The following is a 17,077-nucleotide window of genomic DNA, read 5'->3' on the forward strand; positions in this document are numbered from 1 at the left end:
TGCAATGTTTAATTGTGATTTCAGTGATACGACACATGTCGCTGTGTAGCTCTAGCCTAAAAATTACATTTTTTATTCAGGGGGCAAAATAATGACTAAGCTGTGCCCTTGAAGAAATAATTGCCCCTCACTGTGCTCAATGCACAAAATATCTGCACAAAATACATCTCCCATATTGTCCCTCCCGTGGTACACTGGCCCCACACTGTCCTGTCCCATAAGATACTGCCTTCACACTGTACTTCCCGATGATCTACAACATCCAGACCCGCCCCTTATGAACTATAACTGCCTCACCGTTTGCTTCTATGATCTATAACGGCTACGCTGTCCCTCCTTATGAACTATGATCTGTCCCCTCAAATGAACAGTAGTCTCCATGACTCTTCAGAACTATGGCCTTCACAGCGTTGACGCTTTTGAAATAAATTTAACCAACCCTCTATTGGCTCTTATGAACTACTCCACACCATCCGCATATCTCTCCCAAGCTGCACTCTACAAACTCTCCCCATTTTCACAGTTCCTACTCAATGCTATGCCCCCCTGATGCTGTGTCTCTCTCCATACAGCTGCTGCAACACATTGTCCCTGCCATCAGTGACACCCACCCATGAAGCCCCTCTTCATAGCACACCTTTAAACTGTACAACCCCACGCTGCCCACTTTCTATACATCTTTTTTTTAAGTCCCTTTCACACTTTTTTCAAACTTTGCATACTGTCCCTTCCATAATGTGTTTTCACACTAACACCGCCCCCCCCCCCCCCCCCCCAAGTCCCTTGTATCTTCACTACGGGAGTGCTTATAGCCCATGTCTTCCTTATCGCTGTGCTACAGCAGTGACATCAGCTCGTATATGGTAAAGTGACCATATTACACCGCTGCAGGTCGCCTCTGACCCTACAAGAAAGAAAAGGGGTTTTCTACCATGTTAGCCAGTTGAAAAAAATAATGCTGTCAGTGTGAAAAACAAGATAATCTTGTAGTTATGATACCTTTTAATGGTTAACAAAAATAAAATAAGTTGTTACAAAGCAAACTTTTGGGATTTCTTAGGTTGGTTCCTCAGGCATGGTAAAACAAAGTTTCTGAAGAAACACAAATATATGAACAAACAGCAAAAAAAGAGAAAAAAAAATAAGAATAAGAGGGGCATGGTATAATAAATGAACCTTTTAATAAACTAAGCTTAGAGACTGAATCCTTAATTGGATTAGATTAGTGATGTGAAAGTTTTACAGTCCCAATATTTCATTATTATTTATTTATATAGCACCATTAATTCCATAGTGCTGTACATTAGACGGGGTTACATCAAAATACAAATATCACCACTTACAGTAAACAAAGCTAACACTGACAGACTGATACAGAGGGGTGAGGACCCTGCCCTTGCGAGCTTACATTCTACAGGATTGTGGGGAAGGAGACAGTAGGTCGGGGGTTGCAGTAGCTCTGATGGTGTTGAGGTGGCCCTGTGGTCATTACAGGTTGTAAGTAAGGCTACTTTCACACTAGCGTCGTTTTTAATAAGTCGCAATGCGTCGTTTAGGAGAAAAAACGCATCCTGCAAAGTTATCTGCAGGATGCGTTTTTTCCCATAGACTTACATTAGCGACGCATTGCGACGTATGGCCACACGTCGCATCCATCGTGCGACGGTTGCGTCGTGTTTTGGCGGACCGTCGGCACAAAAATAGTTACATGTAACGTTTTTTTGCGCGTCGTGTCCACCATTTTCGACCGCGTATGCGTGGCCGAAACTCCACCCCCTCTTCCCCAGACATTACAATGGGGCAGCGGAAGCGTCATAAGACTGCTTCCGCTGCCCACGTCGGGCATTACTTTCACAACGCGCGTCGGCACGTCGGGCCGACGCTAGTGTGAAAGAAGCCTAAGATCAGAGGTCTGGTGCCCTCAACTTCTTTCAAGCAGATTCTTCAGATTCTGTAGTGAGTCATAAATCCTTCTGACAGATTTAAGGCCCCGTCTCACTTAGCGATGCTAAAGCGATCCCGACAACGATACGACCTGTCAGGGATCGTTGCTGCGTCGCTATGTGGTCGCTGGTGAGATGTCAAACAGTGAGATCTTCCAACGATCGCAGCTGCGATCTCACTGTTTGACATCTCACCAGCGACCTGTAGCGACCTGTACAACGATGTCACATGGGAGCTATTATGACGATTCAGTGTCTGAGTCGTCAACGAGGTCGTTGGTAAGGTGTCAAACACAGCGATGTGTGCTACCCAGCGGGACCTCAACGATCAAAAAAAGGTCCAGGCCATTCCGACACGACCAGCGATCTCACAGCAGGGGCCTGGTCGCTGCTACGTGTCACACATAGCGAGATCGCTACTGAGGTCGCTGTTGCGTCACAAAACTTGTGACTCAACAGCGATCTCGCTAGCGATCTCGCTTAGTGAGACGGGGGCTTTAGTCCTGTGTGGATGGAATCACAGGCTTTAATAAGATTGTATTCAAAAACCTTGCAATGTTTTTGTGATTTAAAATTGCCTTTTAATATAATAACTTTTATATTGTATACGTTGTGTCCCGGACTACAGAAATGCTTGGCCACTGGTAAATGGTTTTTATTATCTGCAATTGTGTGGTGATGAGACCTCATCTTTGCTCTCAGTTTCTGTAATGTTTCTCCCACATAGAGGCCCCCAAAATAATAATTAAGTACACCACATTGGAAGAAGAACATGTGAATGTCCTGGGAATCTTATAGTCCTGTTGTGTGTTGGAAATCTGTATCCTGTCTGTGGTCTCTACATGAGTACAGGCTTTGCAGCTCTTCTCATTGCACGGATAAGTTCCTCGTGAGACCGCTACGTCATTGGGTCATTTGCAAAGGCATTACTGGGAACGGGAGCTGTCGGCAGCATCGCGAGCATCGGGAAGGCTGCGGGGGACGCCGGAAGGTAAGAATATCACGATTTTTTATTTTTTGTATTATTTTTAACCTGGGTTGTGTTGTGTATGCGTTTTTGCAGCAGAAAAATCATGTGACCGCGACGTCATCGCAGGTCCTTCACACACACCATCTATAGGAACGGAAGCGGCCACGTGCACCGCTGAGGTGCGGGAAGACTCCGGGGGCCATCGAAGGTGAGTATATCATGATTTTTTATTTTAATTCTTTTTTTTTTAACAATTATGGTGCCCAGTCCGTGGAGGAGAGTCTCCTCTCCTCCACCCTGGGAACCAACCGCACATGATCTGCTTACTTCCCGCATGGTGGGCATAGCCCCCTGCGGGAAGTAAGCAGATCAATGCATTCCTAGGTGTGCGGAATACCCGCGATTCCGCAAATTTAATGAACATGCTGTATTTTTTTCCGGAATGCGATTCCGCTCAGGAAAAAAATGCAGCTTGTGCACAAAAAATGCGGATTGCATTCTATTAAATAGGATGCTTAATGTGAGCGGTTTTTTTTGCGGTTTTATAGCGTTTTTATAGCGAAAAAACGCGAAAAAAACGTGAAAAATCTGCTACGTGTGCACACAGCCTTAATATGAATGCAAATATATAGAAGCCTTTTTTCCAGGCAGCATAGATTTGCCACCAAAGCTTCAAACCTTATCACTTTTTGTACACTTGTTACTTGTCATAACAGGATTCTGTCCTGCTCTGTTTGGTTTTACAAGGAGCACATTCCCAAATAGGAGAATGAAATCTCTAACAGCCATTGTATGTGTGCCAAGAATAGAAAGATGACCTGCAGATAAGGAGGGACCCTAGGAAACCAATTGTGACTGGGACCTACATGTGCCTGTGACACTGGGCAGGGTTATAGATTGTATGACAAGCACAGGAGCATACTGCAAGACCTTGTCAGAAATACACAGGCATAGCAGCAGATATAGATGAACTGGTATATCATTAATTACTTTGATAATTTCACTTTCCCTCATTAAGTTTTACATATAGTGTTTTGAAGCAGGTACTTTTTGTTCTATTGATGGTGTTAACCATTTACATGACAGTGTAGCTCTTGCTGTTAACAGGATTGATTGGTAGTATATTATTATACTAAACTTATCTGAAAACTTTCAAGTCTTAATAATACCTGTGTGCACTTAAAACCATTTTATCAAGGTTACTAGACTCCATTTAAAAAATATTTAAATAGGGAAAATGAAATGTTTAATAGGTTAAATCGACCCTCCACCTAAGAGCTGAATAGTGTCTACATTTCTCACATGCAGTGCCCTTACTTGATGCTCTATATTTGATTTCTTTGATCAATCTGCATTCCATTCCCTCCTGCTTTTAAGGAGGCCGCCACACTTGCATGTGGAGTGTACATCCCCCATGCCACTTGTGGACAGTTTATCAAAAGTGTCTATCAGAGTTGGGCCGATTACCTAGTGAAAAAGCACCAGCTCTTTCAAGCTGTTTGTTATAGAGCTTGCAACTGCAGCTGCGAAGCTGGCGGGACCACTCCAGTCAGCTACAGTGCCCCTGCGCTCATCTGATTCTGCTTGTAGCAATGAAGAGGGCAGGCTTCAGACCAGCAGCACAAACACAGCTGATCCAAGCTGTCAATCTTCAGGAGGGCACCACTCACCCCTGACTAGCAGGAAACTGGAGCAGTGTGCTCCTGAAGAAATATTTAGACAGGTTTTTGTGTTGAGTGTATTTTTTCTATTTTAGCAATGTGTTGTATTTTGGTTTTGGTTTTTTTTGTAAATCACAATCTGTGTTAAAAAACAAACAAAAAACAAAGTAAGCACTCTTACAATTTTCAGACTGTTCACTGTGGTTATTTTAGACTTGTGCTTCTTTTACTTTTAGGAAGTTTTCTGCTGGCTTCATATCAGGATTACAATGACTGGTAGCAACTCTATATACAGGTGTTAAAGGAAACCTGTCCCAAGTTTTTGAGTCTCTGAACAAATTCCACCACAAGTATCTGCTCCTGCACAAAATTTCACACTTTATCTCCTAACTCCCCCTGTATACCCACAAAAATACAATTTTAATTGTTCCTGCAATGTATTTGAATGGGGATGGTCCGGTCCGTTGGGCATTCTCGCTGCGGCATCTGTAGCTCCTCTGTGCTTCTAATTACCATCCTCCGGCTTTGATTGACATTGATGACGCTTCTTGTGTCATCCACATAGCGAAACGAGATTTTGTGGCTGTGCAGTAGCCTCACAGGCCCGAGCAGTCTCACTGTGTTCTTCCTTAGTGCAAGCAGTGCATAAAATATCACTGCCTGAGAGACGAGATTACAGTAATTTCCCATGGTAAGGTACGTTAAAGCCGGAATGGTGTTACCTGGCTCTTGAGCAGTGATGTTTTGTCAGTGAGCCATTAAAATTGCATTTTTGGTGTTATACAGGGGTAGTTAGGAGGTCATACACTTTTGAGGAATCTGCACACAAGCAGATAAAGGTGGTGGCATTTGTTTGGAGAAAAAGGGAACTTGTCACCAGTTTTTCTAACACAAGGTGAGCCAATTTCATACTTCACCCTGCTCCTCTTCCATGGCCATCCATATAAGGCTCTCTTATACAAACTCAAGATCGCCCCTCGATGAAGCAATAGTGAAACGCAGGTTGGGGTTCTGACGACAGGCAATTACTCTCCTTTACCAATATGGGTAAGCACTAGCTATAATGAATTTTTTTTATCAATACTCCAATATGGTGATGTATGGACGGCCATGCATTAAACCTTGTGACACTTTTACACACTGCGCTGTCTTTTTGACAGAGAGATAATACTTTATTAGCACTTGCACTTCATTTGTACAATACAGATCTGTTGGTCTGATGCTAGATCATTCATAATACAATTTTTCATGTTCTCTTTCATGGTATGTAAGTGTATTATTGCTATATTTATTTACTGATCTGTATATAGAATTATACCTTATTACCATATTATTATAGTATTAATTGTGTGTTTGCAATAATCCACTTTAAATTGTACTTTTTTATGTGCAATATTGTAGACAACCAGTGAATGTTATAGAACATCTGTCTTCCCCTCCCCAATATCCTTGTCACATAACTTGTTCCATAATCACCATTACCCTTTTTGGGTTTTCGCCCAGCCTAATTTACATTGTAATCTTTCTGGTAGACCTCAATTTATATTTAAACTTTTTTTTTAAAGCTAAATACCAGTAAAATATTTTGTTTTTATATATATTTGGTGATTTTGGTTTATGTACTATGTAAGATATTAAAAACTGACCTTGACAGTACAATATTACAAAACGATCTGGTAAGATATCAGAGTGGGCAAACAAATGGCAAATTATATTTAAAATGTTGATAAATGTAGAGTAGTGCATCTAGGGCAGAGTAATCCTACTGCTGCATATACATTAAATGGAACTATGCTCAGGACTACAGAACAAGAGAAGGACTTGGGTATTCTGGTTAGGCTATGGTCACACTATCAGTGGTTAGGCTATGGTCACACTATCAGTATTTGGTCAGTATTTCACATTAGTGTTTATAACGCCTCTTTCACACGTCAGTGTGTCCGGTACGTGTGGTGACAGTTTTCACACGTACCGGGTCTGTGGGTCTGTGCACATGTCAGTGTGTTTCCATGGATCGTGTGTCCGTGTGCCCCACACGTAGACATGTCCGTTTTTTTACCATTAGCACATTGATGTCCTCCGTGTGATGCCCATTGGCAACGGGGAAGAAGCGCTACTGTAAGCGCTGTTCCCCGGTGGCAGGTGCTGAAGACTGCTCTCATCATTCTCCCCTGCTCTGCCGGCGATCGGCACGAGCAGAGGAGAATGATGAGAGTTATAATAAAGTCCGAATGATGACAGCAGGTGGGGGCTTCTGGGACTCTTACTCACATCATCCGACACCTGCTGCCGCTAATAATAGTGACAGCAAGAGCGGATGATCGGGGTATTCCACAACCGCCGCATACGATCTAACAAAATAAATGAATGAAAATCCCGATGTGGGTTCCCCCCTATTTTCTTGAACCAACCAGGCAAAACTCAGAGCTGGGGGCTGCAACCCTCAGCTGTCAGCTTCAACAAGATTGGCTATCAAGAATAGAGGGGTTCCTACGCTGTTTTTCTTAATTATTTACACATGTGGTAATACAATGAAATGGCACTCAACTTATTTCCAAAGACCATGAACCGCTTATAATAAAGGGCTGGATGATTTCTTCAGTACACATAACATTGTGGATTATAGATAATTTAGTGACAAAAGATGTATAATTGGTGGAGAAAGAATAAACTTGATGGAGCTAGGTATTTTTTTAACCTATGTAACAGAAGTAGGACTTAACCCTGTCTTACCTGGCTTTGGTAAACCGCTTACATAGGATCCTCCCCCACTCACCTGCAGCACTTAATGCACCTTACTCACCTCTCCTCCACCCTGGGCAGGTAATTCATTGAGCCAGTGCTCTTACTTACATACGTACATTTTTTCTACAATTTATTTGACCTGCTATTTCCTGGTTCCTACGATTCTACCTGTGTATCTATACATGATTGCATTTTTAATTGATATCTGGATATTCCATTGGATCTATGTGACCACTCCTATTTGATATATTGACATATGGGCGCCTCTCTTTATTGAAATTCCCTGGATGTATTTATATTATCGTGGACACATTTACAGTGGGTACGGAAAGTATTCAGACCCCTTTAAATTTTCCACTCTTTGTTTCATTGCAGCCTTTTGGTAAGTTCATTTTTTTTCTCATTAATGTACACTCTGCTCCCCATCTTGACTGAAAGAGAAAAAAAAAAAAAGAAATGTAGAAATTTTTGCAAATTTATTAAAAAAAAAAAAAACTGATATCACATGGTCATAAGTATTCAGACCCTTTGCTCAGTATTGAGTAGAAACACCCTTTTGAGCTAGTACAGCCATGAGTCTTCTTGGGGATGATGCAACAAGTTTTTCCACCTGGATTTGGGGATCCTCTGCCATTCTTCTTTGCAGATCCTCTCCAGTTCCGTCAGGTTGGATGGTGAATGTTGGTGGACAGCCATTTTCAGGTCTCTCCAGAGATGCTCAATTGGGTTTAGGTCAGGGCTCTGGCTGGGCCAGTCAAGAATGGTCACAGAGTTGTTCTGAAGCCACTCCTTTGTTATTTTAGCTCTGTTCTTAGGGTCATTGTCTTGTTGGAAGGTGAACCTTCAGCCCAGTCTGAGGTCCAGAGCACTCTGGAAGAGGTTTTCATCCAGGATATCTCTGTATTTAGCCGCATTCATGTTTCCTTCAAAGGCAACCAGTCGGCCTGTCCCTGCAGCTGAAAAACACCCTCATAGAATGATGCTGCCACCACCATGTTTCACTGTTGGGATTGTATTGGGCAGGTGATGAGCAGTGCCTGGTTTTCTCCACACATACCGCTTAGAATTATCACCAAAAAGGTCTATCTTCTCATCAGACCAGAGAATCTTATTTCTCATAGACTGGGAGTCCTTCATGTGCTTTTTAGCAAACTCTATGCAGGCTTTCATATGTCTTACACTGAGGAGAGGCTTCCGTGGGGCCACTCTGCCATAAAGGCCTGACTGGTGGAGGGCTGCAGTTGACTTTATGAAACTTTCTCTCATCTCTACTGCATCTCTGGAGCTCATCCACAGTGATCTTGGGGTTCTTCTTTACCTCTCTCACCAAGGTTCTTCTCCCACGATTGCTCAGTTTGGCTGGACGGCCAGGCCTAGGAAGACTTCTGGTGGTCCCAACCTTCTTCCATTTAAGAATTATGGAGGCCACTGTGCTCTTAGGAAGCTTGAGTATTTCAGAATTCTTTTGTAACCTTGGCCAGATCTGTGCCTTGCCACAATTCTGTCTCTGAGCTTCTTGGCCAGTTCCTTTGACCACATGATTCTCATTTGGTCTGACATGCACTGTGAGCTGTAAGGTCTTATATAGACAGGTGTGTGCCTTTCCAAATCAAGTCCTATCAGTTTAATTAAACACAGCTGGACTCCAGTGAAGGAGTAGAACCATCTCAAGGAGGATCACCAGGAAATGGACAGCATGTGACTTAAATATGAGTGTCCGAGCAAAGGGTATGACCATGTGATATTTTAGTTTTTCTTTTTTAATTTGCAAAAATTTCTACATTTCTGTGGTGCAGAGTGTACATTAATGAGAAAAAAAATGAACTTTTTTGAATTTACCAAATGGCTACAATGAAACAAAGAGTGAAAAATTTAAAGGGGTCTGAATACTTTCCATACCCACTGTATATTGTTTATATACGGCAACTGTGATTCTGACCTATACCCCTCTACTATGAATTCTTTGTCATGTTTACACTATCAAATTGCTTTGTGTGCTACCCACTTTGAATTACTCTTCCCTTTTTCAACCTTTTTGTTTTTGTTATGGATTTTTTCCTTTGCATTCTTTTTTTAATATGTACCTATATTGTTATATATGTATAGCACTATTCGCTGTTTCATGTGCTGAATTTTTAATATTCTTTTTTTGGAATAAAAAAGTAATTTTATTAATCTACAGAATTTGCAAGACTGCTGTATTTCTCCTGTTTTTTACACCATTTTATATGTACAGCACTTTGATATAATGCTTCTTGACCCTACAGTGATTGAGTGATAGAGACCCTGGATGGGTCAAAAGATCCTCTAAATGGTCGCCTATGGCTCTACATAACCCTTCACTGATTTTGTGATTAATACATGAATTAAGCATCTCCCTGTGAAACATTTAAACTGAGTGCGGTTGATTCTTCTCTTCTACTGATTGTTGGGATCACTCTCAGTTCAATCGGCATCATTAATCAATGTCGAGTGCACACCAACATTCCATTAACATCAGATTGATGGAATTTAAATGGTTAACAGACTGTTAGACACAGATGCCAGCTATGTAATATGGCCAGCACCAGCCATGTGTAGAGGGAACTCAGCTCCTGAGCCCCCACACACTCACTCCTGTGGGCCACTTCCCCAGACATTAATTCACATGCTAATGTGAGTGAAGATAAAGCATAGGTTATCCTGTAGAGAAAAACCCATGTAAAACACAAAGATCATTTAAACATTAGGTGATTATCTGACTACTAATTCCCTTTTAAATGGGTACTTATGTGAAAGTATTTATTAGAGGTCTCAAACATGACCCGCTGGCTGCATGCAACCCATGAGGCTTCCATCTACTGCCCACAGGGCACTAGACCTGCTGAGACATTGTTGGGACAGCAGAGAGTAAAGGTACCTTCACACTAAACGACTTTGCAACGATAACGATAGCGATCCGTGACGTTGCAGCGTCCTGGATAGCGATATCGTTGTGTTTGACATGCAGCAGCGATCTGGATCCTGCTGTGATATCGCTGGTCGTTGCTGAAAGTCCAGAACTTTATTTGGTCGTCAGATCGGCATGTATCGTCGTGTTTGACAGCAAAAGCAATGATGCCAGCAATGTTTTACAATGGTAGCCAGGGTAAATATCGGGTTACTAAGCGCAGGGCCGCGCTTAGTAACCCGATATTTACCCTGGTTACCATTGTAAAAGTAAAAAAAAAACACTACATACTCACCCTCTGATGTCTGTCACGTCCCCCGGCGTCTGCGCTGCTGCTCAGAGCTTCCTGCACTGACTGTGTCAGTACCGGCCGTAAAGCAGAGCACAGCGGTGACGTCACCGCTCTGCTTTAGGGCCAGCGCTTACACAGTGCAGGGAAGCTGAAGGCGAGGGACGCGACAGACATGGCAATGTAAGTATGTAGTGTTTGTTTTTTTTTACATTTACACTGGTAACCAGGGTAAACATCGGGTTACTAAGCGCGGCCCTGTGCTTAGTAACCCGATGTTTACCCTGGTTACCCGGGGACTTTGGCATCGTTGGTCGCTGGAGAGCTGTCTGTGTGACAGCTCTCCAGCGACCACACAGCGACGCTGCAGCGATCGGCATCGTTGTCGATATCGCTGCAGCGTCGCTTAATGTGACGGTACCTTACGAGGAGCGCACTCGCACCCTTAACATTTCCCATCACTGCACTGGCTTTTCATTTCCTAATGGACAGTGCCACTTCTCATTAGAACCTGAAAGGACTGATATTATTCACCCTGGGATTGTGATGATGAAATGGTATCCCTAAAAACGTTACCTCGTCCTGTAAGCAATGTGGCCTGTCAACTTCAATTTTTTTTCTATGTATAGTACCTGACTGGAATGAAAGTTCTTCCTTATTATACAGAAGCACATTCCACTTGTCAGATGCTCCAGCACACCCCTCATCAAGACCAAACTGTTTGGGGGGATTCCCTTTAAAGTGGTAGTTTCACAGTGGAGATTTATCAACCACAGGATAGGCAATAAATGTCTGATTGCTGGGAACATCACCAAGGGGATCCCCCTCAGTTGAACAGTTTCTGAGCTTTCGTGTTCCTTTTCACCTCATGACTACAAGTTTTAGTGGAGTTAGATTGTACTTCGGATCCTCGTTCTAGTGATCCTTGGGGATACTAGTAAAGGGATTCACTATGATTAGACAATTTTCTCCTATCTTGTGGGTGAGTGATACATTTCCATTATAGCCAACCCTTTTAATGAAAAAGTAGTAAACCAAGACATTCTGTTACTTTAGGGAATTTCAATACTTGATTAGAATCTCTTGAGACCCCAAAATAAAGTCATTTAGAATGCAAGTTAGTTAATTAAGGGGGTAGGTCAATTGTTAAATTCAAAAGTGATGTTCCTAACTACTATTCTTTCACACCAACATATTCTGAGGGCTGACTGGCAACTCGTTTAATTTCAAAGGGAGCAAAATAGAGGAAAACTAATTGAATTATACAGCATGTAAATGAAGATATATTTTTTACACAACTTGAATTTAAATTTAACATTTAATATTGAGAATTCTATATTTATTATGACTGACCATAAATAAGAGACCTTAGCAAAGGTTCTAAACCTAAAAATCTAAAGAGTAACTGCCATTTTAATTTTTATTCCATAAATCAATACTACACGTGAAAACAAGGAATTGTGTCATATCCAAGAAATCTGCTTCTTTCGCCTCCCGGACTGATCATTCTTTCTCCTAGTTCTCAATTTACTGGTAAAATCTGTATTCAGTGAAGATAAATTTTCCCATTACTGAGATAGGAAATGGCAGTTGCAACTGATAAGATTAGAGGGGAAGAGCTAGAGGCAGATCTCCTGCTTTCTCCTCATCTACATATAATCCAGACATTACCATATAAACTGACTGTGGCATATCCCTTAAGGTACCTTCACACTCAGCAACTTTACAACGAGAGCGACAACGATCCGTGACGTTGCAGCGTCCTGGTTAGCGATCTCGTTGTGTTTGACACGCAGCAGCGATCAGGATCCTGCTGTGATATCGCTGGTCGGAGCTAGAAGTCCAGAACTTTATTTGGTCGTTAGGTTGGCGTGTATCGTCGTGTTTGACAGCAAAAGCAACGATGCCAGCAATGATTTACATGGAGCTAACGACCTGTGAGAACGATAAATGAGTCGCCGTTACGTCACAGGATCGCTCCTGCATCGTTCTGGAGCTGCTGTGTTTGACGTCTCTACAGCGACCTAAACAGCGACGCTGCAGCGATCGGCTCGTTGTCTATATCGCTGCAGCGTCGCTGAGTGTGACGGTACCTTTAGGCTATGTGCACACGTCAGAAATGTTTGCAGAAATTTCCTGACAAAAAAACGGACTTTTTCCGCAGGAAATCCGCACGCGTTTTTTTGCGTGGATTTTTCGCATTTTTTTCCAGAGCTTCCCCAATTGAATAATATAGAGGGAAAAACGCAAAAAATCCGCAAAATTAATGAACATGCTGCTTTTTTTTCCACAATGCGTTTTTTTTTGCGGAAAAAAAAGCAACATGTGCATAAAAATTGCGGATTGCATTCTAACTATAGGAAGCTTAATGGATGCGTTTTTTTCGTGGTTTTATTGCGTTTTTATAGTGAAAAAAATGTGAAAAATCATCCTGAACGTGTGCACATAGCCTTACTATAGTAATAGTAAACACTCATAGACTACACTAATCAAATGACATTTTATGGAATTACAAGCATTTTTTTAAGTTGAATTCCTCTTGAACAACCTCCAAACAGCAAACACTGTGTTCTGGTAATCTGAGGTTGTCAGTGGCTATGTAATAATGGATATCATATCAATTTTACAGAATACGTGTGACAGTCGATGGAGAGTTTCTTCATTATATTTTCCCACTTCAGTTTTTGGATTCTCCAGAATGGGACTCGCTGAGACCTTCTGAAGAGGGTGTTTTTCAGGTAAAAAGTGTCAGCTTTTTTGGCAAAATGTAGCTTATTTGGGAGTAATTCATTGGCTGTAAATATTTGGGTTCTCAACATGGTTGTTGATTAGGACTAGAACGCCACTTTAAGTCATGCATGATGGCAGGTATTCTCCACGGGAAAGTTACAACGGATCCTAAAGAAGCTCTCCCAACATTTTCCCCCTAATCCTTTCCAAGTTTATGTGTAGTGCAACTGTGTTAAAATACTAACAGATTGCTGTCCTCTCCGATTTCTAGCTTGATTCCCGTCCTCTTCTGGACTATGTGACCTCAAATCAGAGTAGCTGGTTTCCACAGCAGTTTGTGTGGACCGGAAGTCTCTATCTCTGTGTAAGTTTTTGACAGCCATGTTCTAAATCACATAGACATTAGGAAAGCAGCTAATGCTCCGTAACATAGACTATCTGAGAGCCGGCAAAGCTGAAGAATTGTCATATTATCCAGAAGTGAACTGGCACAGCTCTGGAAAGCAGAGAATACAGCAATCAGTAAGTATTTTACTACACTCACATGACACTACACACATATTTTAGAAAAGATTAGCCAAAAAAAATGCAGAGAGAGCTGCTTTAAGACAATTTCAAAATGTCTGACAATAAACTATACTTTTACATTTTCTGGTTAAGCTAAGTATCTGTACTTGTTTTTTTTTATATTTTAATGCTCTTTTTTTTTCTAGGTAACACTTACTGCAGAAACAAGGTGCAAGTACATTACTTGGAGGAGGAAAAAGCTCTATTTATTATTTGCGAAACATCGCTTCATCTCAAGACTTTTCTCAATGTTAATAAGGGGAGATATTGCAAACAAACTCTATGCATTAAATGAAAAGGTCTATGTAGACAGTGGATTTCGATTTGACATCCGGCTCCCAAACTATTATCATATGGCCTCGCCAGACCAGTCACACTCGAGTGCTCCCACCATCCATGTTCATGACTTCTCCACAAAGAAAAAAAGCAGTAAAGTGACCATAACAAACCATTCTTCAACTTTCTAACGCTTGGAATATTAGCTTCATAATAGTCAAGACTCATCAACTATTCAAAGCAAAGTGCCACTTGCTGCTTTCATCTCTAGCAGTAATTTATTAATATTCACTGGTTGTTTTTTTTTATTCCGATTGTCTACTGATTTCTTGACAATGCCTTCTAATAGTTGCCATTTTAATAAAGAAAATGTTAAAGACATTGCAGGCACCCATGGTATTACCCTAAGGGTAAATGAGGCATTTCGTAAGATAATCAAACTTAATCCTTGTATATAAATATGTTGTAGACATGTGACCCATCTTCTACTGAACGGCTGCCAATTAAATGTAATACATGTAAGACATAGGATATTCTTGTCATGCATTCTCTACCCTGGTTTTTGTGTCGTATGAGCTGCAGAAAATAGTTATTTATGTCTTGACAGTTCATGATTACTGGGAACTTCTCCAACATCCAGACTTGATATGTAATCAAGAATTTTGTAAGCAAGATATTCTGCTTGGAATTTCTAATATTAGTGAATCATAAGTCAACACCAGTGTAATCACAGAAAAAAAATGTATTCAGTTATAAGTTTGTTGTTTTTTTCTTTTCCTTGTTTGTACGTCAGACTTAGCCATGGTTTTCCTGCTTATGTTAAACTAAAACTGAGATTGCACATTGCAGATGCAAACTATTAGACACTCATTGACAGGAAAGAAATGTTATTAATAAAGCACATCTGTTTGCTCATATCAGAGCACGTTGTACCTTATATTAGTGGGAACTAATGAATATTTATGAAAGAATGTTCCTGGAGAGATAACAGTCCTGAATTACGACAAATTACCTGATCTCATGCTGTGATCCTCAAGGCTGGCTTTCACTCTTCTACAACTGTGTCAAAATATGACAATCCAGAATTAGTCTGAAGCATGACAGGTGCTGCATAACTTGAAGGGTCTACTAGAAGGGAAGACAGTCATTTAAGGGATTTTCCAAGAACAGGCAGATTTAGGTCAAGTCATTTTCATTCACAATTTTAACCTAGAAATGCTTTCAGTTTTTTAGATAAATTATCCTGTTATAAAAGCTGTAAGCAGAATTCCTACAATTACCTATTCACACGTAAGTTGTTAATTCCGTTTTTCTGATCCATTTGGCGACCCAGTCATTTTAATGTTTTTTATTTTTTCTGAAATTTCATCAGCTTATGTTTGTTCCATTTGCTTTCGTTTTTGGCATAGATGAAAAAGACATTGCTCTGCCTGCTATACATTTTTTTGTACATAGTAAGTTTTTGATGATTATTTTAACATTAAAGTCTATGGGAAATGGATCATAATGGGAAGTTAACTATTGTGTCATCCATTTAAAGGGAGCCTGTCAGCAGGATTGTGCACAGTAACCTACAGGCAGTGTCAGGTTGGCGCCGATATACTGATTAAAATGATACCTGGGTTGATGAAATCTGTCTTGTGGTGGTTGTTTAATCTTTATTTTCAGTTTTGAGTTAATGACATGCTCATGCTTCGGGGGCGGCCTTTGGGGGGGGGGTATTCATGTGGTACTCTGCTTAGCTATTCACAATGAAGACTGCTGACAGGTCACTAATCCCTCAGTGATCTGCCCCCTAGTTTACATAATGAATATTATATGTATATAAAGAAAAAAAACATTCTGCAGGCAGGCGCCAGCACCTGCATGTTTCCTGTGTTTATAATTAATGTGGTTGAGAATATCCTGATATTTAAAAAAAAAAAGTAGCAGCTATAGGTATATATAGAGGTGGTCTGATAGCTGATATTGCGCTGGCTCCGGCGGTGCCACCTTGGTCAAGGAAATTTTTTTCTTCTACAGCCGCCTGCGCAATAGCAGCTATTGGATCACGGCTATGTACACCAATAGCTGTTACGACACAGCCGCGGCGGGTGCCATTTTCAAATGGATTTTTTTATTTTAATATCATAAACAACGTATACATGCGATTATGCTGCAGCACAGGTGCCACAGCTGGCGCCTGCCTGTAGAAGGGTTTTTATTTCAAGAATATATATATTTATTTATTTATGTAATATTATGTAAACTAGGAGGCAGATCAGTGAGGGATCAGCAACCTGTCACAGCAGTCTTCATTATGAATCTCACAAGAATCTCATAAACTCAAAACTAAAATAAAGATTACACAACAACCACAAGACGGATTTCATCAACCAAGGTATCATTGTAATCAGTATAACGTGCCCGACCTGACACTGTCTGTAGGTTACTGTGCACAATCCTGCTGACAGGTTCCCTTTAATGAATTCATTTTTAAGCACTGCGCAAATGCTGTACACTAGAGGTGTTTAGAGACGCAGAAACCGATCTGTTTAAAATGAATGTAAACAGATACAAAATGTAAACCAGAGTTTATTTTTTTAAATGGATTTATCAAACAAATGCATGTTTTTTACATTTCTATTATTTTCAACTGGATCCATTGCAAACTTTTCCTAAACTGACGTGAACATAGCCTGCATATCAATCTATTCTAATTAACATTGCAGGATTGGTGAGAGGAATATTCTTATACTTAAAGCTAATTTAACCCTTTCACCCCCAGCACATTTTTTTTTCATTTTTTCCTCCTTTTATTCCAAGAGCCTTAACTTTTTTTTTTTTACATTTCAGTCAGTATAGTCCTATGAGGGCTTGTCATTTGCAGGACAAGTTGTACTTTTGAATGGCACCATTGATTTTACCACATAGTGTACTGTGAAATTCAACAATTGTTTTGGGGGTTTGTTTTATTTACTATGTTCA

General features: G+C 40.8%; 1 protein-coding gene across 2 annotated transcripts in view; it reads left to right on the plus strand.

The window, feature by feature from the left end:
• The window catches only part of POPDC3 (popeye domain cAMP effector 3), a 101,970-nt gene extending 86,945 nt beyond the window's left edge, over nt 1-15,025 (plus strand). For both annotated transcript variants that reach the window (XM_077289647.1, XM_077289646.1), the window contains 2 exons: nt 13,167-13,275; nt 13,981-15,025. In XM_077289647.1, the coding sequence (XP_077145762.1) occupies nt 13,167-13,275; nt 13,981-14,301 (430 nt within the window). In that variant the 3' untranslated portion in view covers nt 14,302-15,025. The remainder of the gene's footprint in view (nt 1-13,166; nt 13,276-13,980) is intronic.
• Nucleotides 15,026-17,077: the final 2,052 nt, after the last annotated feature.

The sequence above is a fragment of the Ranitomeya variabilis genome, chromosome 2 (genome assembly GCF_051348905.1).
Source record: "Ranitomeya variabilis isolate aRanVar5 chromosome 2, aRanVar5.hap1, whole genome shotgun sequence".
NCBI lineage: Eukaryota > Metazoa > Chordata > Amphibia > Anura > Dendrobatidae > Ranitomeya > Ranitomeya variabilis.